The 23,839-nt window shown below is 43.7% G+C and overlaps 2 protein-coding genes across 2 annotated transcripts in view; one reads left to right on the forward strand and one right to left on the reverse strand.

Annotated features, from left to right (window-relative positions):
* Positions 1-229: 229 nt before the first annotated feature.
* On the forward strand, positions 230-12,656 carry FAM180B (family with sequence similarity 180 member B). The gene is made up of 3 exons (XM_077322470.1): positions 230-543; positions 3,440-3,501; positions 10,863-12,656. The coding sequence occupies exons 1-3, from the start codon at positions 456-458 to the stop codon at positions 11,301-11,303; spliced, it is 591 nt and encodes a 196-aa protein (XP_077178585.1). The 5' UTR covers positions 230-455; the 3' UTR covers positions 11,304-12,656.
* Positions 12,657-12,661: 5 nt separating this feature from the next.
* C1QTNF4 (C1q and TNF related 4) overlaps positions 12,662-23,839 on the reverse strand; it is a 28,320-nt gene continuing 17,142 nt past the window's right edge. Inside the window, exon 2 of the mRNA XM_077322469.1 lies at positions 12,662-14,227. Within this exon, the coding sequence (XP_077178584.1) occupies positions 13,104-14,225 (1,122 nt within the window). The 5' untranslated portion in view covers positions 14,226-14,227 and the 3' untranslated portion in view covers positions 12,662-13,103. The remainder of the gene's footprint in view (positions 14,228-23,839) is intronic.

A 23,839-nucleotide genomic window follows, 5' to 3' on the forward strand; every position in this document is an offset into this window, starting at 1 on the left:
GAGCCTGCTCCCTGATGTCTTCAGGTGGCATCAGTCAATCTCTCTTTTTAAGGAGGACCAGTTTATCGATATGCATTTTCAGTAAAACTCCTTAGCTATTAAGAACTTGTTCCTCCTTTAAGAAGAAGAGAGCTGGCTGTCTTTTGGGAAAATAAATCAGGTATAAAATGCCAAAAAAAAAGAGGGGGGGGGAGAGAGAAAGAAACTCCCTAATGCTCTCAGTAAATGGGACTGGTGCTGGCAGCAAGCTTAGGGAAGCTGTGCCATCGACGTTTCCACCTTATGTTGGAAAATATCCGTTAGGAAATGAGAATTCAACTGTAGCAAGACTGGAACAGAAGGGGAAACAGTTCCAGCAGTGGCTTCTGGGACTGAAAGGAGAGGGGAAAGAAGCTACAGTAAACAGCATTTAATTTGCCCAGAGTTGCGTGTCAGGCACAGGGGAGAGGGCAGGCATGGCCCAAATGCTGCGGCTGCACTCTGGAATGTGTCTGTGGGCAGCTTTGGTGCTTGTGGTGTTTCCTGGATCTCATCAGCAGATAGGTAAGGCCATCAGGTGGGAAGTGCACCTGCACTGGATAAACTCTTGCTTTGCAATTTATTTGTTTAAAATATTTATATCTTCTGTTTTTAAAGAGAGAGAGAGAAGCTCACATCTCTCAGATGGCTGGCAACAAGAAAGGAAAAACTGAGAACAGAACTAAGAATTAAACCTTTCCAGGAATATCGAGCTCAATCAAAATTACATAGAAGTCTGTGGCACCTTAGAGACTTAACAAAATTGATTAGCATTTGCTTTCATGATTTGAAACTCACTTCATCAGATCTTTGAAGTCTACATTTATAGCCGTTATTTATAATTAATTGTACAAGCAAAAGGGCTATACAGCCATGCAGATTTAAAATATAAAAATTCAAACTAGCAAGGCTGCCTGAAATTATAAAAATAGTATATTGTTTAAGTGCTAGTTCAGGATGTTACATGCTAAGCTAGCTTTGGGATTTTGGCTACTTGGGCTGTCACAAAGAAGGGTTCCCATTATTTTAGTGGGAGAAGTTTGGCAAGGGCACAGCACCCTGTTTGTGTAAATCTGTTTGATAAACTGCACCTTCTGAAATGGAAGACACATCAGATGGGTCCCAAATAGACCTCAGCAATCCTTTTGGAAGGCAAAGAAGGGAACAGTGTTTGCATTTGGAAGAGGTGTAACTGACTGTTTCTCCCTTAGTCAGAGCTCTGTGTTTTTAATAGAACTGTGACAAATTCAACAGATGTTTTCTGGCATGATTTCCAAATGTTATACCTGTGGCATTTGCACCTGTTTCACTTGTTAATAATACAAACCTCTACTCAGGGGAAAGAAAAGTGTCTCTGAACAAAAGAAGCTGAACCCTTGTCGCAGGTAGGCATTTCGGATCAACACCAGCCTCTAATGTCTTTCCACAACTCTTTCTCACACGCTTCCACAGAAAGGCAGTGATCACATTGACATCTCCTGCATAATTAAATTAAACACCATCTATTCATTCAGGACACTCTCTGCTAGAACTCTTAGCATTTGAGCAACATCTGTGGATTTTCCAACAGTTTTAGAACATAGCTGGTAGATATGAGAAATCTGGCCGAGAGCGTCTTTTGGGAAACACTTCCATTTCTGGAATAACTGCTGGTGGTTGTTTTCTATTTTCTTATTTCTGGATTTTGTTATCCATCCTCTTTCTAGCAATAGATTGAATGATTTAAAAACTTTTGCACTTAATTTCAGGGGGGAAAACTGTGACTCTTTTGAAAAGTGAATCTCAAATACTTGGGTTGTTTCTAAGTATGATTTTGAAATTATAGTAGGCACATAAGTGAGTTGATAAGATTTGGAATGTGAAGCATGAAAGGGGGTACTTCTGTGCCTTAAAGGTAGCATAACACTGAGGCTGAGGCATTCTAAAAATGGGAGTTTTCTTATCACAGTGATAATCTCCCTTGTAGCTCTTGAAAAGCACAGGATCACCTTCCACTGTCATCCACTTGCAACTCTAACTGAAAAAGGAAGCAGTGGAAATTCTGCAGACAGCCCTAAGAAAACAGCTGGCAGATTTCAAGAGCAACAGTATTTGCACAATGAGTTTTAAGGCTTCCTGGAATTTGTATCCAGGAGAAAAGAATTGCAACTCCCATCCAAGTTTAGTCCAAAAGCACAGACATCTGGCTTTGATCAAAGAGCCTGAAAGTGCGGTAGAGATGTTCTCCTTTTTTATGTCAAAGGCATGGTCTCATTTTCTAAGCTAATTCTACAAACGTTTTATCTGATTCTCTGGGGAAAATCACTTAAAAATACAAAGCTGACAGTTGTTTACAATTTGGCCAATCCAGAAATAGCACATAATTTTCTGTTTATTCTGTGGACCCGTGAGATCAGTCTATTAGACCCAAAGCTGAACTTCAGAAAATACTTTTCTCCATCAACAGCTGTTGGCTTTTTGTACTTTCTCTGATTCCTTGGAATTTTTCTTTCAAGCCCTGCTTCCAAAATTAAACAGACCATGTGGATGCAGTGTTCTCCCTTTTACTTTGTCAAAATTCACAGAAGCCCTCACTGCAGCCTTTGTATAAATTGCACAGCTTGTCTTTTGGCTTTCCAGTAATCCACTGTGACTGGATTTGACCTGTCGATGGCCAGGAACAGATAGGTGGGATGGTGGAATGGAGTAGTTTTAAATTAGGCAGTGTTATATCTGTGGATGCAAAATGTTATCTACTACTACTTTCCACAGGCCCCAAACAAAAATAGACACAGTTGTATGGGAACAGAGAAGCAAACCAATTTCCAAGGGAGGAAACAGGCAGAATGAATACTACGTAACATTCATTAAATTTTACTGATGTGAAGTACATCACGATACTTTATATCTATACTTTCAGCCAAAATAATTGCTTTAGTTTATGGGTTGCTTTAAGGTAAAGGTAAAGGTATCCCCTGTGCAAGCACCGAGTCATGTCTGACCCTTGGGGTGACGCCCTCTAGCGTTTTCTTGGCAGACTCAATACGGGCTGGTTTGCCAGTGCCTTCCCCAGTCATTACCGTTTACCTCCCAGCAAGCTGGGTACTCATTTTACCGACCTCGGAAGGATGGAAGGCTGAGTCAACCTCGAGCCGGCTGCTGGGATCAAACTCCCAACCTCATGGGCAGAGCTTCAGACTGCATGTCTGCTGCCTTACCACTCTGCGCCACAAGAGGCTCTGCATGCAGCAATACCATATTCTTATTTCAGCCAAATGAGAGAAGTTTAATGTGGCTCTGGATTTGGCTTTGTAATATGATCTTGATCAGTGACATAATTGCTCTAAATAGTACAGTATATTAAAATGTTACAGCTTACTATTATGTGTGTAAATGTGACATTGTTTGCTTGTAAAATGGATTGTTACTTTCTGTTTTTCAGATGATCACCTTGGAGATCTTGCGGAATCAAATGCGTCTGAGAAGGCTAGCATCCTACTAGAGGTAATTTAAGTGATACCTTGAGGGAAAGGATTAGGGCATCCAATATTGCTGTTTACTGAGTCTCATCTCTATCCACCACCCTAGCTTAATATATCCCTTCTTGCCTATATCACTGCCACACTAACTTCTGGACATGAAGCTACCCGCTGAGACTGAAAGGGGAACAGATGACTAGAGTAAGTTTGGAGGAAAACTTGGGACGAAGTTGCGAGAACATCTTATAGAATGCAGTTAAGAGCCTTTGAGATGGCGGTGAAGTCAGCAAAATGCAAATTTTACTCGACCAAAATCACGTCTGCTAACTCACGCCCAGCACAATTATTTAGGATAGTTCAATCTCTTACCACCCTGGAGGAAGGGCGCCAAAAATAAGAACCAATTGGACATCAGCTGTGAGGCATTTGCAAACCACTTTGCAGACAAAATCTCAACACTCCGCCACGACCTCCCTTCAACTTTGGAGAAAGAAAATGAACTAGAGGCCGTCTCTGGAGAGTACATTGAGTAATTTCAGATGACTCACACTGACCAAAGTGGACAAGATATTAAATGCAGCGAAGCCAACCACTTGCTACTTAGACACATGCCCATCATGGCTACTAAAAACAACTGATAGTAGCAGGCCCCCTCTGGGAGATAATCAATCTCTCCCTCTCAACAGGAGAATTCCCGGAAGGGTTAAAGGAAGCAGTGGTTTGCCCGCTGCTCAAAAAACCCTGACTGCTCCTTAAGCAAACTTAAATGGACTCTGGGGAATGGTAGAGGACAGGAAGGCCTGGAGGATCATTGTCCATGGGGTCGCGATGGGTCGGATAAAACTTCGCACCTAACAACAACAGCAACAAAAAAAAACATCTTTGAATCTGCAACAGCCTTCCAACTACTGCCCCATATCGCACTTAGCATTTCTGGGGAAGTTGCTTGAAAAGGTTGTTACGGATCAACTGTCAGCATACTTGGAAGAAGCTTCGATCCTAGATCCATCCCAGTCAGGTTTCCGGCCTGGCCATGGGGTAGAGACAGCGCTAGTCGCCCTGATGGATGATCTCTGTTGCCAGTTGGACCGGGGCGGGTCGTCACTGCTTGTATTATTAGACCTCTCAGCAGCGTTTGACACAGTCGATCATGAGCTTCTAGCTCACCGCCTCGACGATGCCGGGATCAGCGGAAGTGCCCTTTAATGGCTAATCTCCTTCCTCCGGGATCGTGGACAGAGGGTAGCACTAGGAGAGAGCACATCAAGCCGTCACCAACTGGCATGTGGAGTCCCTCAAGGGGCAATTCTCTCTCCAGTCCTATTCAATATTTTTATGTGCCCTCTTGATCAACTGGTGTGTAGGTTTGGGCTGGGTAGCCACCAATATGAGGATGGCACCCAGCTCTTCCTCCTGATGGATGGCCGCCCTGATGATCTCCCAGAAACATTAGCCAGCTGCCTGGAAGCAGTGACAGGATGGTTCAAGCAGAGTCGTCTGAAGCTCAACCCTTCAAAGACAGAGGTCCTGTGGCTGGGTAGGAAGGGCCCAAGCAAGGAAGCATGCTTACCCACCCTGGATGGAGTGCAGCTATCAGTGGCCCACTCTGCCAGGAACCTGTTTGTGATTCTTGATGCCTCCCTCTCAATGGAGCCTCAGATCGCGATGGTAGCACGGTTGGCTTTCTAACACCTTCACCAAGCCAAACTACTAGCGCCCTAATTGGCCCTGGAACAGCTAGTCACAGTGATCCATGTGATGGTCACTTCTAAGGTGGACTTCTTCAACTCGCTCTACACAGGCCTGCCCTCGACTATGATCTGGAAACTGCAACTAGTCTAGAACACAGCCACCAGGGCCCTCACAGCAACACCTCGGAGGTCCCACATTCAGCCCAACTTCTAGCAGCTGTACTGGCTTCCAGTTGAATTCCAGATCAGACTTAGTTTTGGTTATCACCTTCAAGGCCACACGTGGTTTGGGCCCAGTATACCTGAGGGATCGCCTCTGCTTATACCCCCCAAAGAGCCTTATGCTCTAGCACTTCCAACTTCCTGGTGATCCCTAGCCCCAGGGAAGCTCTCTTGGCCTCAACCAGGGCCACAGCTTTCTCCATCCTGGCCCCCAGCTGGTGGAATGAGCTCCCAGAGAAGATCAGGGTCCTGATGCAACCTGAACAGTTCTGCAGGGCCTGCAAAAGGGAGCTCCTCCACCAGGCATTTGGTTGAGGTCGATCTGAACCACCACTTCCTGAGGGCCCTTCCCCTGAGCCTCCCTCCTAGGACAACCACCATAATTCTGCCCAACCCACTGGGCTATCAGTAGGTATTACTTCAGTGTTTAATTTTTCTACTGTTCCATGTTGCTTGTTGTTTCACTTCATTCATTATTGTTAATCTAAGTTACCTGTATTGTTTCTGTTTTATGTGAACCACCCTGAGCCTTCGGGGACGGTGATATACAAATGTAATAAATAAATAAATATCCCAGCTAGTCATGTTGTTGGTCCCCAGAGAAGAGTGGCTGCCCAGGTCAGGCCATCCCCAAAGGGTTCCTGCTCCGGTTGTTTGCTGATGCTAGTGACTCAGTACCCATATCGGATGTTTCGCAGAAGAGGGGCCAGCAGAACTTTGCTGAGTCTTGTTTTTCTTGAGTCCTCCATTTTGACAGAAAATAGTACATTAGCAGGTTGGCACTTAAAGAAATTCTATTTTACAGAAGATTCCAGGTTCACTTTCATTTTTAGACACTGCAATTTTAATTGGAATGCCTGGGAAACAAAACTGTCTGTTTTTCTAATTGATGGTCCACAAGATGGCACCCTTGGGCTATTTTTGACTACTAGAATTATCTGCGGCTTTGCTTAAGGCAGGAGAAGGGGAGGTGGAAATGAAGGACAGGTCTTCTCACTGTAGATACCTGTGGGTGTTACAATGCCATTCTGCTCTGCCAGTCACACATTTCAAGAGTGTGATACATGTGATCTTGTTTTGTGTGAACTGAGAAATGCATGAATTTTCCTTGTGGGTACAGCTTCAAGTTAGCCACAGAGAAAAGGCATACGCCTCATTCACACATCACAGGATAGCCTACATAAAGTGCATTGTGGGACCCATCTACTCCTGATACCTACAACTGGCAGGCTTCTGCAAGTTTTACAAGAGATGTAGAGTGTTTGAGTGAGAATGCATTTATTTTGGGGGCATTCAACATTACTATAGTGGTAATTTCACTTTAGTAAATGTAGTAAATCTCTCTCTTTTTTTAAAGAACTGCAGCCTATCTTTAGCCTTCACTGGAAAAAGGGATTCACATTTATTTTGTTAATCACTAAACATAATAAATCTCAAGTTGATAACTCACTCCCTACCTGATTGGCCCTCCATGGGGGGGTGCTGGCAATAGAGACAGAGCACTCTGCCAGCGAAGGCAAATACATTCAAATTGCACTCTGCTAATCAGTTCTAATTGCATGCAGACAACTCACTCCCTACCTGATTGCCCCTCCACTGAAATAGTCCCGCAATAAGAGATGGCCCTCAGCCAGAAATAGCCTGCCCTGGTAGCATAGCCCCAATCAGGAGGGAATCCTGGGCGAGGAAGGGCGAATAGGGGGTAAACTCTCTGCCTCCAATTTCCTGCCAGTTTGCTGGGTGGAAGAAGAGGCAGCCTCAGAGCATGATCTACTGCCAGTAAGTTGCCCTGGCTTCTTTCAACTCAGAGGACATTGGGGGGGGGGATCATCTGGGGGCAGCGTCTACATGGCTTCTGGAGAGAGGGTGCAGGAGGCCCAGAAATGGCCCCTTGCCAGTCCTGGCCTGGGAATGTTGATTCATAAGTAATTCATAGCCCTCAGACAGGAATGAGCCATTCTGGTAATTTAGCCCCAATAAGGAGGGACACCTTGGCCAGGAAAACCTTCAACTTCCTGCCAGTTTCAGAAGTTTGCTGGGTGGAAGAGGAGCTGGCCTCAGAGCATGCCCTGCTGCCAGCAAGTTGCCCTGGACTACTGGCATCTTTCAACTCAGAAGACATAGGGGAGGAGCAAGCTGCCTTCTGGCGCAGCCTCTGTGCACCTTCTGAAGGCTATGGCAGGTCTATAAATGGCCCCCTACCGGCTTTCTGGGGACCCAGGTCAACCAGGAAAGGCCTCTGCCCTGGGAATGTTTACTCATGAGTAAGTCATGTGAGGTTTGCAATCTGAGAAGAGAGAAATGTTTTGGGGGTAGCCATTACAGGCAATTGCAGCAGGGAGAATAATGCTGATCTGGGAGGGACTAGGAAGATGTAGAATTTCCTTTTACATATGGATACCACCTTGGACTTGCTACAATCTTTCCAAGACCATAACAACAAAGCAGATTTGAGACCAATGGCATAGAAGATAGGGAAACTGTAAACAGGGCACAGAAGTACCAGGAGGCTCTGGCGACATGTGGAAGGAGGAGACGTTGTTTCCCAGGAGTACCTTTTCAGTAGCACCTTCTCAGTAGAAGAAGAGTTCATTTTTTATACCTTGCTTTTCACTGCCCAAAGGAGTCTCAGAGTAGCTTATTGTAGACTTCCCTTCTTTTCCCCACGACAGAAACCCTGTGTGGTAGGTGAGGCTGAGAGAGCTCTGAGAGAAAGTACTCTGTGAGAATGGTTTCTGTGCTTGCCCAAGGTCACTCAGTATGTGGAGGAACAGGGAATCAAATCTAGCTTGCCACATTAGAAGCCACTACTCTTAACCACTACTCTTGAGCCTCTTGTGGCGCAGAGTGGTAAGGCAGCCGTCTGACAGCTTTGCCCATAAGGCTGGGAGTTCAATCCCAGCAGCCGGCTCAAGGTTGACTCAGCCTTCCATCCTTCCGAGGTCGGTAAAATGAGTACCCAGCTTGCTGGGGGGTAAACGGTAATGACTGGGGAAGGCACTGGCAAACCATCCCGTATTGAGTCTGCCATGAAAACGCTAGAGGGCGTCACCCCAAGGGTCAGACATGACTCGGTGCTTGCACAGGGGATACCTTTACCTTTACCTTTACTCTTAACCACTACATTGCCATTGCCTAAAAGAGATGTAGCTAGAGCCCAGGCAGAAGAAGCTGTTGCATGAGGATGGTGTAAGACATTTTTGACTCGTTCATTGAGTGTTAGGGGGATACTTTTCCTTTAAATTTGGACCAATGGCTTCTCAGAGCAATCCAAGGAGGGAGACACTCAGGTATTTCCTACATGAAGAGGTGATTGAGTGGTCAATAAGGCTTGCTATTTGAGATGGGAGGAATGCTTTTGTCTTCTGTGCGCTCTCTCTCTCTCTCTCTGTCTCTCTCTCTCTCTCTCTCTCTCGTTAGTTGATGCAGCAATACAGGGGACATGCAAGTTGACGCTAGTTGATGCAGCAATTGCTGATTGCTGATGCAGCAATACAGGGGACAGCAATACAGGGGACATTCCACGTTCCCTTGCTGTGGGCCATCTGAGGTCCTGACTCAGACCAGGGCTGGGAGGGGGCTAGGATGGTGGTGACGTTATGTGTATGTGCGGATTAGCCCCACTGCCCTGCTCGGTCAGTCTGGCCTTTCTGCCCCATGACCCGTCATAGAGGCAGTAGTTGAGAAACCCTCTGTAAGTTCTTTGCCAACCAATGTTTTCATGTTTGATTGTAACATACAACTGTTTTTAATTTACTTTGATATTGAACTGAACTGAAGAATCTAGAGACTGAAATGTTTTCAGTTCTTCAGGCAAATCTTGCTATCAATTCAATATTTTAATCGACGGAAGAAACTTTGACAAGCTGATGAATTATTTCATGTTTATTGTTATAGCAATTACTGCCACACATCATTTCTCTTTGTTTTCCATCTGGAGCCTGGCATCCCTGCACCCTCAAAGGATCCAAAGCCACAGAGTCCCCGCTTCCAAGTAGACCTTTTTTCCAGGGGGGACAGATCTCTGTTGCCTGGAAGTGACCAGCCATTTCAGCAAAGGTCCTAACTGGATATTGGCATCCTGCCACAGTGCCACAGAGTTCCCCCCTCCCAAGCAAAGCCCCCTCATCTCCGGGAGCCTGGAGTTGAATTGTCATTGCAGAGTCCCTCCTCCAAAACAGCCATTTTCCTCTGGGGAGCTGATCTCTGTGGTCTGCAGGTGACCTCCAATTCCTGGAGGTTGGTGGCCCCTGGGCCAGGAATGTTCCTTGAGGTTTGGAGTCCAGGAGTGGGCAGGGGCTTTTTCCATGTAGCCAGCCCCCAGGAAGGCCACGGTGCAAGGTGCATCCTAGCACCTGTTGTTTCCCTGGGTGCAATGGGCTTTCCTTTTAATGGTATATAATGTCTTATCTTCCCTCACATCCTTTTCTTATTTAAAACATCTCCAAAATATACACAGACACACCGAAAATGATGGCATTACTGTTAATGCGACTGACTTTATGTTGTGGATGAACCATTTTATATACTCCCAACCACTAGTTGAAGAGCAATGCTCTTTGGAGGAAGGGGCGTGGCTCAGCAGTCAAGCATCTGCTTTGACTGCAGAAGTTGTCAGGTTCAAGTCCAGTTCAAAGGCTCAGTGGGTAGGTGATGTGAAAGACTTCTGCCTTAAACACTGGAGAGCTGCTGCCAGTCTGAGTAAACAACCCTGACCTTGATGGACCAACTATCTGATTCAGTACAAGGTACCTTCATGTGTTCAGTGCTTTAATTAATGACCTTTACTAATGCCTCATGAATTTAATGTATCCTGATGTCTTTCACACAAACAGTGTATCTCTATCAGAGTTGCCTGCCCATTAAATTTGATTTAGGATACCAAAAATAGGAACACAATAAAGTTATGGCACTAAATAATCCCACAAAAGAATCTTTCTGGATCTACCTCATTATTACTATGATCCCATGTCTAGCTGTAGTGCAGATAGTGGAATAGCATATAGACAGAATGAGTGAAACAGAAATCATGGAGACATCAAAAGTGCATTGGATATGCACCCCATGCATACAACATGTCCACAGACCGTTGAAGGCTTTGAAATCACTGTAAGGAAAGGTTTGGATTGAGGAAGTGATGGTACATAATCAGGGGGCTAGAATGGACCCAAAAGTCACATCGCCTAGCCCTTGGCCAGAGGCAGAATCTTCTATGCATGAAGCCCTCTTCATAATGCCTGTTAGTTCTCCTGAGCCAATTTCACCCAGTGGTCTATGAAGAAAGAACGGGAGTAAAGAAAGTGTTTTATGAATTGTTGAGTGTCACTTATCCATCTGGCCCAAGCAAGTGAGCAAAGATGCATACTACTGTGAAATAGAACCCCCTTCCCAGATCACTCCTAGTCTGCCCAGGATGCTCACTTTGGAGCAGAATTATCCATTGACTTTCATGTTTTTATTCATTCTCTTCCAGTTACTTTGGGGAGGCATTCAAATCATTAGCAACGACTCGATCAGTATTCAGGATGAAGAGGTAGCCTCACTGCGTCCTGCAAAACGATTACTCCAGCTCTTTCAAAATGAAATTCCTAAACACCCGGCTGGGATTGCAGAGTACCTAGATCATCTTTCACAATCTGATATTCCTATAACTGCAGAGGAATTTGAGCAGCTCATTTTCACTGGTGTTTACTGTGCTTACCAGATTCGTGCCATCCAAGGCCTGGAGAAAAACCTCTGGATCAACCTTTTTGCACAGTCAGTGACTGAAATCATCCGTGAGTTCTGCAAACAAGTCTGTCCTGTGGAATCTATGACTTCTGCTCGGCTTCTGACCTCAAGGCCCTGGCAGGAAATGCCTTTCTATATGACTGTACTGAAAAACTCCTACCAGTCCAAGCTAACCCTTAACTGAAGACCCTCAAGAAAAAGACTTTGAGGCAAAAAGGTCAAATATTAATCCTAGAACACAAGTTAATACATGTACTACAGAACTTGTACATTTTAGACATATAGATATCTTTCATATTACTCAGGATTGTATGCAGAAAGGCTACCTTTCCTGCCCCCCTCAATATACCTCTTAGATTTCTCTAATAGACCTCATAGCTTAAAAAAAAAGTGATATGCCCAATTCAAGGCTTAAGCCTCTCTGCTGCAGTTTCCCTTAATAGGATATGCAGTTCAGAAGGAGCATGGCTTTTATCATCTGACACCAGAAAACACCTAGCTCCTTGGTTAACTGGATTGATCACATGAAGTTGCCTTATACTAAATCAGTTGTTTGGCTTAGGGTCTCTTTCACAGAGGTATTACCTGATTCTTGTAATAGGTTGCTTGAGATTGAATATTGCTGCTTCATTTGCTTCTGCTGTTCAGCACACAGCACCAATGCTGCTAAAATGTACACAGATTATTGATGTGGAACATCTACTGGTGCAGTCCCCATAATGGAAATGATAACGGAGGTGACGTCTGTTGTCCCGCCTTAGGGAGCGTGGCAGTGGATGGCCCGCAGCAGTGGTGCTAGAACAGTGAGGCCCAGCACTGAGGTGTACTCATTGCTCTGGTGCCAGTGCCAGTCTTTCAAGGTTGCTCCCGCCCTCAGGAGAGCAGAGCCAGCCTTGGAAGATGCTCAGCGATGGCACTCAAGAGAAAAGCGGGCTGCATTGCTGGGTCTCGCTGCTCAGATGCCATGGCCACCAACCTTCCAAGGCCCAAAGGTAAGGATGGAAAGGCAGTGGGTAGAGAGGGTGTGTCTGAGGGGGGTGGGTAAGCAGGGGATGAGGATCCTTGCCCCTTATATAGAAGTTCCACATAAGGGACGAGAATCCTTGTTGGCAGATTTTTTTTCTTCAGAGGCGCATTGGTTTGAAGACTGCTTTCCATTCCATACAATAGCAAAGGGAGTGATAATTCTTCTCCATTGTGTATATAATACAATCACAGACTTTAATACTAAAATTTCAGTTGATGAATCTGTGGGGCTAGCTTTAATTGTTGAAGTTGTGAGTTAGGAACATACTTATTTATTAACTCTACTTTGGCTCCGATGTGCGACTTTAATAGAGAATGAAACCACATTAAATGTGGTATTTCCTTTTATGCCAGGGCTTGGTAATTAATTAAAAGGCTGGTGATTAATGCTGTAATAGTATTTTATAATTAATTTTAATACTAGCACATATATTGCTTTCTTCTGAATTGGTTAAATGAGACGATTAGCTGTTCTTGATCAAAAACCGCATTAAATACACAAGCAAATCCAGTACCTTTTGTCTCAGGGTTTTATTGAGTTCATTGTTTCATTACATGTGCCCCACTCTCAAGACATTTCTCTGCATGTGCAGAGGATGTTATCAGCTCCCAAGTGCCTTGTAGAGAGGGCATTCTAAGCCCTTCCAGCATTTCTGTAGCCACTCCTCTTTCCTCTGCCCCTACTACTCCTAACCCTCCCCAACTACCTCATGCTTTATGTTAAAACCGAACAGCAATAATGAAGAAACACATACCCTGCAAAAACCATTCTGCAGATGAATGGGAGAAACAACAATGGCTCTGCAATCAGGACACAAGCGTGCAGCAGAAGGAAATCCACTGGACATACAATAGCATGCGCTGAACACTGTCATTTAATGGATGATGCCTGTCCAGGACCTGCTTCAGAGTCCGCTGCTTCTCTTGGCTTCTCTTAAGCTCTTTCCATATTCAGTTTTTAGCTCCTTGATCCCAGAGACATGTTGGCATCGGGAGGTGGCTTTGGCTTAGTTTCAGGGTAGACTAAAAACCCGGTGAAGGTAATGTACTTGCCATGGTTGCTATAAGCTCCGTAGCCATCATGCTGATGGCTGTAAAGCCAGACGGTATCGCCATATTGCAGAGGCAGCATGATGCTCTGGCTCTGCATCTCACGCCGCTTGGAGTGGTTGTCGTCATAGATCATAGCCTGCACTTCATTGTGGTTCTTCATTAGTTTCACTGACATGGTCTTAAAGGGCATCTTGCCAATAGTAAAGGAGAAGTAGTAGGCCCCTGGAACATGGCATGTGAAGATGCCACTTGAGGAATTGAAATCTTTTCCAATGTTCACAAATTCTGTGTCAAATGTGATGGGCTCGTGCTGAGTCTGCTTCTCATCAGATCCCAGGAGGCTTTCAGAACGGGCAGCAGAAAACGCTGAGCGAGGGTCCTGTAATCGGCTTGGCTGGTCAGAAAGCATGTGGGTCTCCGAGATTTCATTCTGGTTCACAGAAAGGCGCTGCTGAATTGTGTGAGGGGGAGGCCCTGAAACATCTCCTAGTTCTTGGGAGCTCAGGCTGTTCTGAAAATATCCAGAGGTGTCTGGATAGATGAGGTACCCATTAAAAGTTGTATAAGGGCCCACATTGCTGTAGAGGGCGTATTTGGGGTCTCCATGTAAACGCAGCCAGACTGTGTCACCGTAATCCAACTGGAGCATGGCGCTCTGACTGGCCACCTTCCGCTCTTTACGGTGATGTTCATCATATACAATTGCCTGCACCTCATTCTTATTTCTCATCAGCATGACTGACAAGTTTTTCTTGGGGTACTTCCCAACTGTGAAGGAGAAGTAATAGGCGCCAGGGATACGACACCGGAATAATCCAGCCTTGGGGTCAAAATCGCCACCAATGTTCACGTAGACCTTGTCAAAAGTGATCACCATTTCTGTGCTTCCTTCCATGCTGCTGGTTCGAGCAACAGAGAAAGCAGATCGGAACTCAGTTCCAGAATCAGCAGAGAAGCCATAGGTGAGAGGGCAGGCTACTAGACCCAGGAAGCCAAACAGAAGCTGAGCCTTCAGTTGAGTTAGCATATCTGAAAAGAAAATGCACAATGTTTTAATGGAAGCATTTTCAAATTACTTGAGAATAGGATCAGAACTACTGTTTCTGATTTTCTGGTCAAACAGGAGCAGATTCTGCATGAGTTGAGTATCATAGGTAATCTATATACAAAAGAGATTCTGTGACTGTCCATGAACAAAACAGAAGTGAACAGGGCCAAAGATCACACAGACAATGTATATGGTCATCACCAACATTCATGAATCTTCCTCTGCTTTGGATAATGTGGATGCCATCAAACATGAGAGAATGCTTCCGCCATTTTAGTATCACCACCACCCCTCCAGTGGGAGAACAGACTCCCTAGTCACTAACCTGTGATCCCCTCCATGCAGGTTCAAATGTTTTATCAGTCTTTCCATGCTTTATAAACAATGGTGGACGATGGACCACAAATCTGCATCAAATTAACATTTCCATTCACAGCTGACACAAACTGCAGGAAAGCTGAAATGCAACTGAAAACCAACTTTCCTGCAGGGCAGAAACTGAATCAAAGAAGGCTTTTCTGCCTTTCACACATGCCTGTCTACTGACTTCTTTAGAACACTTCAGTGCTGCTTCTCCATATAATCTGCTCAGACTAAGTTTTGTCTACTCTATGCAGATCTATCCTGGAAATAAGCACCATTCAATACAACAGAATTTATTTTTGAGTAAACACAGACATCATTGGACACTATTAGTTTGTCTGTGCACAGACTTTCCTGTCTCACTTAGATTGTTAATACAGAGTCACAAAGAATAATACCTATTGATCAAGGATGGTATGGTGTGGGCTATTTTCTTATGTGGGAACAAGCCAGAGGGCATACTTGCTGCATTTTTTTTTATACCCTGCTTTTCTCTCTAGTGGGGATCCAAAGCAGCCTACAGCATCATTCTCCCCTTCTCCACTTTACCCTCATAACAACCCTGTGAGGTAGGTGAGAGAACATTACTGAACTAAGGTTACCTAGTCCAATGAGCTTCCTTGGCAGAGTGGAGATTAGAACTTGGTTCTCCCATATCATACCATACCATACCACGCTGGCACTTAAGTGCTTGTCTTGGACTTGGCCAGAGAGAGCTAAGAAGAAGTCATGCCTGTTGCCTCCTCTTTCCTACCCAGCTGTGTGTCAGTGCACTTAACTCACTGTGTGGAGAACCAGTCCTAAGCAGAGGCACAAGCAAGGGGAGAAGGGAGACTGCTAGGGGTCAAATGAAGATTTGGTGCTATTGAAACCAATGATACCATTCATATCTAAGGGGATTTTCCCATTTCCATCTCTTCTGGGCTCTGGGGTAGTGAGGGTTTAAGGTAGAGGTACCAAACTTGCAGTGTAACTGAGGGATCCTCTCCTCAAAATAAGCCCCAGCCTGCAAAAAGATTGGACAGGGGGTCCAATTCTAGGAGCCCACAAAGAGTGTGCCCCATCCAATCTCCATTATTTCATATGAAAAGAAAAACAGATTCTCTGGTCTGTTCTCACCATAGGGAATAATGGAGGTTGAATAAGGGCACCAACTTTGGGTGCCTCTAGAATTGAACCCAATGGTCCAATCTTCTTTGAACTTTATGGTTGTTTTGAGGAGATGCTCCTGCACACAACGTGCAAGTTTGGTGCCTTCACACCAATCCCTCATCCCCCAGAGCCTGAGATGGAGAAAAAGGGGACAAAAAGGGAAACGTCTTTCTTTTCTTTTCACCTTTAAAGTTTAAACTTGAAACACTGAATTGTGCTGAATCATGACTCAAGCAAGGTTGATCCAGCCATTTAAACTTTGGGAAATAGTGATTTGGACTAGATTCAGCCAATTTGTACCCAAATCAAGGCTGATTCAAGTACTTTTTGGCTGGATTGAATTGAACTGCACATGCCCAATAAACTTTGTTTATTTGTTTATTTATTTTTATGCTTTGATTTATTTATTTATTTATTTATGCTTCTATTTATTTATTTATGCTTCTATTTATTTATTTATGCTTTTATTTATTTATTTATTTATTTATGTATTTATGTATGTATGTATTTATGTATGTATGTATGTATGTATGTATGTATGTATGTATGTATGTATGTATGTATTTATTTATTTATTTATTTATTTATTTATGCATGCTTTGATTTATATCCCACCACTCTGGATGATGTAATCTCATGGAGGATTACAATCTAAAATCAGAATGCAAAATAGATATAGAACTCCCCTTAAAATAGTCTTTGTAGTTTTGTCTGCTTTTGCACCAAAGCTATACCTGAGAAAACAGTAGTTGCCCAATCTATATATCTGTTCCTCAAGTCTGGGCAGATTTGGGGAAACTTAGATCTGTGGATTGGATCCCTACTGAGGGAAAGAAGATTTTTCTCCAAACTTGGGGAATTCTCCAAATTTGCAGAAAAATCTTTAAAATACATTGGTGTGGTTTTAACACCCCCTCCCATGCACATACACTTGTAGGTGTCCTCTTGGTGATGAGGGGGGCTGGAGCTGTGGCAGGCCTGGTGGGAAGGCTGGGAGTCACAATGTGTTCCTGGCAGCAGCTTAGGCAGTTTAGGCGCCACTGCAGGCAGACTCAATTTTCGCCACCAGGAGCTGTGCTGGGCTTGCTGGCATTAATGTGTGTGTGTGTGTGTGGTGAGCCATGCTGAGCTTGCCCGTGGTAGCAGCGAGACTGGCAGAGCTGCAGCAGGCCCAGAGGTGAAGAGCAGAAACTGTGCTGGACTCACCAGCATCAAAGGCAGTAGAGGAGGAGGAGGATTTACTTATTTATTTTATTTATATACTGCCTTCCCCAGAGGCTCAGTATGGCAACTATTACAGGCTCTTTACACACCTGGAATATAAAGTGCAATGCTAACCTTTTACAGACACCATATTTTTGGCATTTTGCCATCTTCCAGCGTCCAAGCAGCAAAACGGCAGCTACATCCACCATTTTAAAGCAAACTGCTTGGAGCAATGAATATATATTAAATAGTCCATGCAAAGCAAAAAAAGTTTTTCATACCAGGTAACACACTAAGCATGCCTCTCTAGCCCCCCCCCCCACAAAATCGGGAACAAGATTGCTTCAAGGCTAATGATTCCAAAAGGGATGGCATTAAAAAAAACTACTATGCATTTATTATTACATGCATAGGTGTCTCAAAGGAGAAGTTTTACTTTAAAAAATTAGCTTGCACCGTGGGCCCTTTAAAACAGGGAGAAAGGTGATTGGCTGCTTGGCTTGATTGACAGGTGGAGGAGAGTTGCGAGTATAGTGTGTTCCTCTCTTCTGCCATTTCAGGAAGGCGTGTGGAGTGCCAAGAAGCGCAAGAAGAGAGTAGAGGGAAGGGAGAGAGCCAGGAGGTGAGGAATGGCCGGAGGCGCATTATTTAATAGCATTGCACCATGGCGCTGGCATAACACTATTTTTTTCAATGTGCCAAAATGCTGCTGTGAGGGTGGAGGGGTTGGAGGAGCCTTAGTGGGCCTGGAGGGGTTGGAGGAGCCTTAGTAGGCCTGGTGGTTAAAGCCAAGAGCCATGCAGAGAGGGCCAGTATCAAGGCTTTTTTGGGAGGCAATGTGGTGGGCCTTGCAGTAGAGATGGGAAGTTGTATTGAGCTTGCTAGCAGCTGCAACTTGAGGTGGGGGGGAGCTGGGATACTCATGGGGGAATCCCTTCCCCTTCCTAGCTTTAAGCCCAATTACCGTTCCTAGTGACCCATCACAGCTTCTGCTTTCAATCCAATTTATATTAAAGCTGATAGGCCTTTATGGGGGGAGGGGATCCCTTCACTCTCTGAGTTTTAATTTAATTTTAATTTAATTTAAAGTGGGAGCTACAAAAGGGGGATTAAGGCTAAGAGGTGTAAGAGAGTCCCTTACCCCTTGTTATATCAAGATATATATATCATATATATGTCACCAGTTACTATATCAAGTATTTAGAATCATAGAATAATAGAGTTGGGAGGGACTTCATGGGTCATCTAGTCCAACCCCCTGCACTATGCAGGACACTCACATCCCTATCGCTCATCCACTGTAACCTGCCAGCCCCCTTGAGTCTTCATAGAATCAGCCTCTCCATCAGATGGCTATCTAACCTCTGTTTAAAAATTTCCAAAGACGGAGAACCCACCACCTCCGGAGGAAGGCTGTTCCACTGAGAAACCGCTCTAACTGTCAGGAACTTCTCCCAGATGTTTAGACGGAATTTATTTTGAATTAATTTCATCCCATTGGTTCTGGTTTGTACCTCTGGGGCAAGAGAGAACAATTCTGCTCCACCCTCCATATGGCACCCTTTTAAATACTTGAAGATGGTTATCAAATCCCCTCTCAGTCGTCTCCTCTCCAAGCTAAACAGACCAAGCTCCCCCAACCTTCCTTCATATGTCTTGGTCTCCAAACCCCTCACCATCTTTGTTGCCCTCCTCTGGACACGCTCCAGTTTGTCTACATCCCTCTTCAACTGGGGTGCCCAAAACTGACCATAGGACTCCAAGTGAGTAGTAGTTTAGATGTAGTAGTTTTTTCTTTTAATCTTTTTTTTGTTTTTTTGTGTCAAATTAACATTGAAATATCCCTCCCCAACCACAAGAATTTTGTACTTTTACCAAAATTCAGACTTCAGTCCCTTTGTTACCACCAAAAGAGACACAGCAAACATCACAAATTATTTTGCAAATACAACTATTACATAAATCTCAAATAAAATTGAATAGGAAAACAAAATCCACTGTAACACAACTGAGCAAGATAACAAATTACAATGTTACGAGATAATTTTGCACAGGAGCAATAAAAGCTTTAAGTGGTCTGGAAATTTTTGTGGCCTGAAGCTTGCCATCTGCCACAACTATGCATGTAATCCCTAACTGACTGAATCATTGAGGAAAGTACACCTAGAAACCTTGTGGATGTCAAGGTTGGATTCTACTAGCTGGTAAGGCTGAAGCAAAGTACTAGTAAAATTAGCTAAGATGTAGGGTTGCTTCCTTGGCTGGTACAAGAGGGGTGGGCTCACAGCGGCACTTAACGGTGTCTTGATGATTAAATAAAACAAAAAATATTTCTAACAGTAAACTAAATAAAATCAAAAGAATACTTCCCAGCTGTGGAGTATGAAAAAATGAAATATAGACTACAATAAGCTGTTGTGGTCCAGACCATGAGAAACACAGCCAAGATGACACCTGCTACATTTCTTCCTTCTCCAATATTTACCGATCCATTGGCAGGAGGCTAAAGTGTGATCTATTAGTGCTTTCAGCCTGAGAACCAGCTTGGCAGTCATTTCCTTGATGGGACGCTCCTTTCTCTGTCCTTTCTTTTCTGTGCTCATTAAAACATCACTCAGACTGAGCGCTTGATAGCTGGGGTCTCCTGTCTGCCCTGCCTGTCACTTCAAAGCTGGCCCTCTGCCAGATGGCAGGATATGAATTCACAAGACTATTTCTGTGAGAGCCAAGCAATTTCTAGGGCAGAAAGAATATGGGAGATGCTGCTGCTCCAGGCAGAGTAGGTGCATCATAGGGCTGCCTTAAAAAGTTTTCAGAAACTTCAGCTGGTTTAAAATAGGGCTATTCATTTGTCTCATATTGACTACTTTACACTGGTCCTGGTTTTGCTTCACAAGCTCCCAGTTTCCAGGTTTAACTTAGTATCAAAGTGCCCATGTTGACTATTAAAATCTCAAAAGGTTTGGGACCAAGATATCTGAATGGTCCCCATCTTTCATATGAAACAACCCAAACATACACTTCATCTGGCAAGGACCTGTACTTTCAGACTGAGGTTCAGCAGCTGGCACCTAGGAGAGGGTCTGTTGAGTGGTAACAAGATTATGAAATTCCCTTATCTAACATATGTTTTTGCCTTTAAGAGAAGTGTAAAAATTTTGATTTTGATATAATCTTTTTAAAGTGGCAGATCAGCTCCTAGCATTTTTGAAGGATACTTCAGCTGTTGACCCTGTTGACCTGGCCATGGAGTGGAGACTGTGCTGGTGACCCTGACAGATGATCCCTAGGGGTAGTTGGCTAGAGGCAGGTCGACCCTTCACATGCTATTAGATCTGTTGGCAGCATTTAACATTATTGACCATGAGCTGTTGGCTCACCCTCTTGCCCAGACCAGAATTCAGGAGACATCCCTTCAGTGGCTGATCCCCTTTCTTAGGGTTGTGGTGGGGGAAGAACAGTTGCATCCTTCCCATCTTCTCTGTGGGGCTCTTCAGGGGGTGATTCTTTTCCCCATGTTGTTTAATATCTTATGCACCCTCTGGCCCAATTTGCCCTGAGTTTTGGGCTGGGATGCCATCAGTACAATGATAAATAAATGAATAAACTAACCACAAAGAAATATCAAATGCCAAAATTATTATACAATGGAAAAAAGTATACACACATTTTAATTAACAATCTACATTCTTTGCATAGACTCAATGATAATGTACAATATGAATGATCAACAAATGTAACTCCCACTCTGTGGATAGTCAAGGAAACTTCCAACAAGATCCAGGAGCTCAGCCTGTTTCGCAAATAGCTTCTTCTGGGGAGCAAACAGCTGAATAAGGCTTTTCTATTAATACAAAGTTGATTACAATTTATGTGGAAGAAGGGGAATGAGGGAAAAAGCAAATGCTTTGCTGGTTACCAGAACCATAAATTGGTATTTAGAAAGCTTTACTATCCAGCCAAAATTAAAGGACAAAGAAGATCCTACATGGGCTACCAATAAGGACAACAATTTGTCATGTCTCTCTAGCCAGATGAAACTCAACACTTCTAAGATGTTCTGTAGGAAGGGGACAGACCTGGAAGTGCATTTACCCACTCTGGATGGTATGCAATTAAAAATCTCACACTCAGCTAGGGACTTTGGGGTGATTCTGGAAACCTCCCTGTCAATGGAGGCCCAGCCCACCAAAGTAGCCCAGCTGGTTGTTTTCCATATCTGCCAAGTATGTCTACCAGCACCATATCTGTCTCAAGAACACCGTGCCACAGTGATCCATATGACAGTCATACCCAGACTAGGCTTGTGTGCTTCAGCTGCTTCGGCAGCCATTCAAGCCTGAGGCGGCTGGCTGAAGCGCGCTGAAGCACACAAGCGTACTCCAGACTAGATTTCTGTAATCTGCTCAATGCAGCCCTGACCCTGACTCAGAAGCTTCAGCTGGTGCAGAATGTGGCTGCTAGGGTTCTCACTCGAACACCACGGAGAGCCCATATCCAGCCAGTGCTAAGGCAGCTGCTGCGGTTGGATACCGGATCAAGTTCAAAGTTTTGGTGTTAACCTTTAAGGCTAAACGTAGTCTGGGCCTTATGTGTTTGAGGGACCGTTTGACTCCTTATGCTCCCCACAGGGCTTTATGCTAGGTGGGCACAAAGAAGCTGGAGATCCTTGTGAGGTTTGCCTGGGCTCAACCAGGGTGAGGTCTAGCAAATTGGGACCCAAAAGTATTATGAGCTGAAAGCTCAAGTGATAACTAACATGGAACAGTGAAAACATGATGAAGGATCATAATCACTGAGGAAGTTTAGGAAAATGGGATATAATTTACCTAGGAACCCATTTTGGTTGTGATTTATTTCCATTATGATTTTGGATGATTTACAAAGATTTGAATCACAATAAAAAGAAGAAATAAAAAGATCCATTCATAGAATCATAGAATCATGGAGTTGGGAGGGGCCATACAGGCCATCTAGTCCAACCCCCTGCTCAACGCAGGATCAGCCCAAAGCATCCTAAAGCATCAAAGAAAAGTGTGTATCCAACCTTTGCTTGAAGACTGCCAGTGAGGGGGACCTCACCACCTCCTTAGGCAGCCTATTCCACTGCTGAACTACTTTGACTGAAATTTTTTTCCTGATATCTAGCCTATATCATTGTACTTGTAGTTTAAACCCATTACTGCGTGTTCTTTCCTCTGCAGCCAATGGAAACAGCATTCTGCCCTCCTCCAAGTGACAACCTTTCAAATACTTAAAGAGGGCTATCATGTCCCCTCTCAACCTCCTTTTCTCCAGGCTGAACATTCCCAAGTCCCTCAACCTATCTTCATAGGGCTTGGTCCCTTGGCCCCAGATCATCCTCGTCGCTCTCCTCTGTACCCTTTCAATTATATCTACATCCTTCTGGAAGTGAGGCCTCCAGAACTGCACACAGTACTCCAGGTGTGGTCTGACCAGTGCCGTATACAATGGGACATCTTCTGATTTTGATGTGATGCCCCCGTTATGATTTGGAATAGCCTGGACAATTCCTATTTTTTTGATTGGTGATGCCACAAGGAATTGATGGTTTGATAGGAGTTTATAGCAACCTAAATATAAAGTACTAGATGGGATATGTTAATGCAGCAAATTATATTAAGTAAGTAGAAAACAATGCTGGGAGAGCAGAATAATACATAGGGCAATTAGACAATACATGCTACCTACAGTGATATAGTACTCATCCCATGGGATATATTATGCTGTTTTATTTCTTGCTTGCTGGTTTATTTTTATTCTTGCCTTTTTGTATTTGTACTGTTCCAATGTTTGGCTTAAAAATTATGTAATTAGAATTCTATTTTTATTGTAAGCACGAATCCTTCTTTCAACCCACTGACTGAAAATTATAGCACTATGATGACATTAAAAAATTGCTCCCATTGCAAGCTGCAAGATGCATTTACATTGGCCTGTATTAAGCAAAATTATTGGGAATCATGAGAAAAAGCTAGCAAATTGCTGGCATCTAAACTTGAAATAAATTAATTCTTGCAATTATATTGTGGCAATTAAAGATAAAGAAATACAAATTCATATCACCCCCAAAGCAAATTAATCTACAATTTAAGACATTTTATTCATAACTTTATAGACCACGTACTCTCTACAGAAGCTATTTAAGTTACAACTACTAGCTTTCAGTAAGCAGCAAGAAGAATTTTGGCAGCCCCCTTTACATTCTCAGAGACTGAACCAGCACTGAAAAATATAAAAAATGGTAAGGCCCCAACATCAGATGGGAACCCTGTGAAAGGTATAATGCCTTCAGTAATGAACTGATATTATTTCTGACTCAAGTTGAAGAAGATGCTCAGAACTCTGGCATCTTGCCAAAATCAAAGTATGAAGTATATATCACAGTGACCCCCAAACCCAGGAAAGACCCACTTCTTTGCTCTAGTTATAGACCCTCTTCTTTGCTCTAATTATTGTTCTTAATAAATGTTTTTAAAATCCTTATGACAGGTCTTGCAATTCACCTCGGATCTGTAGTGCATACATTGCTCTACTCAAATCAAGTAGGATTTGTATCAAGAAGACAGGGTGCTTGCCATGTCAGACATATGTTATAATTGCTACCATGGAAATAAGCAATATTTCTTGTTGGGCTTATTGCTAAACGCAGAAAAATTCTTCCTAATCTGCACCAATGCCATCTCACCTTTCTGCTTTCTAATGTATAATACTGGACTCTAGTTTATAGATGCCTGATTGGACACTTGGAAATGACCCAGATTTATACTTTGTTATATGGGCTGCTTTGGGCTCTAACCATTTAAACTATTCAAAAGTGAATTCACCTGTAGTTGAAGCTGCTTGGTCAG

The sequence above is a fragment of the Paroedura picta genome, chromosome 2 (assembly GCF_049243985.1).
Source record: "Paroedura picta isolate Pp20150507F chromosome 2, Ppicta_v3.0, whole genome shotgun sequence".
NCBI classification, from domain to species: domain Eukaryota; kingdom Metazoa; phylum Chordata; class Lepidosauria; order Squamata; family Gekkonidae; genus Paroedura; species Paroedura picta.

What these genes read in the sequence shown, in the direction of transcription:
- FAM180B (XM_077322470.1), top strand. Translation starts at nt 456, where the DNA reads ATGGCCCAAATGCTGCGGCTGCACTCTGGAATGTGTCTGTGGGCAGCT. An exon ending in TGGATCTCATCAGCAGATAG is followed by an intron (nt 544 to 3,439) that starts GTAAGGCCATCA and finishes TCTGTTTTTCAG; the next exon opens with ATGATCACCTTGGAGATCTT. An exon ending in AGGCTAGCATCCTACTAGAG is followed by an intron (nt 3,502 to 10,862) that starts GTAATTTAAGTG and finishes ATTCTCTTCCAG; the next exon opens with TTACTTTGGGGAGGCATTCA.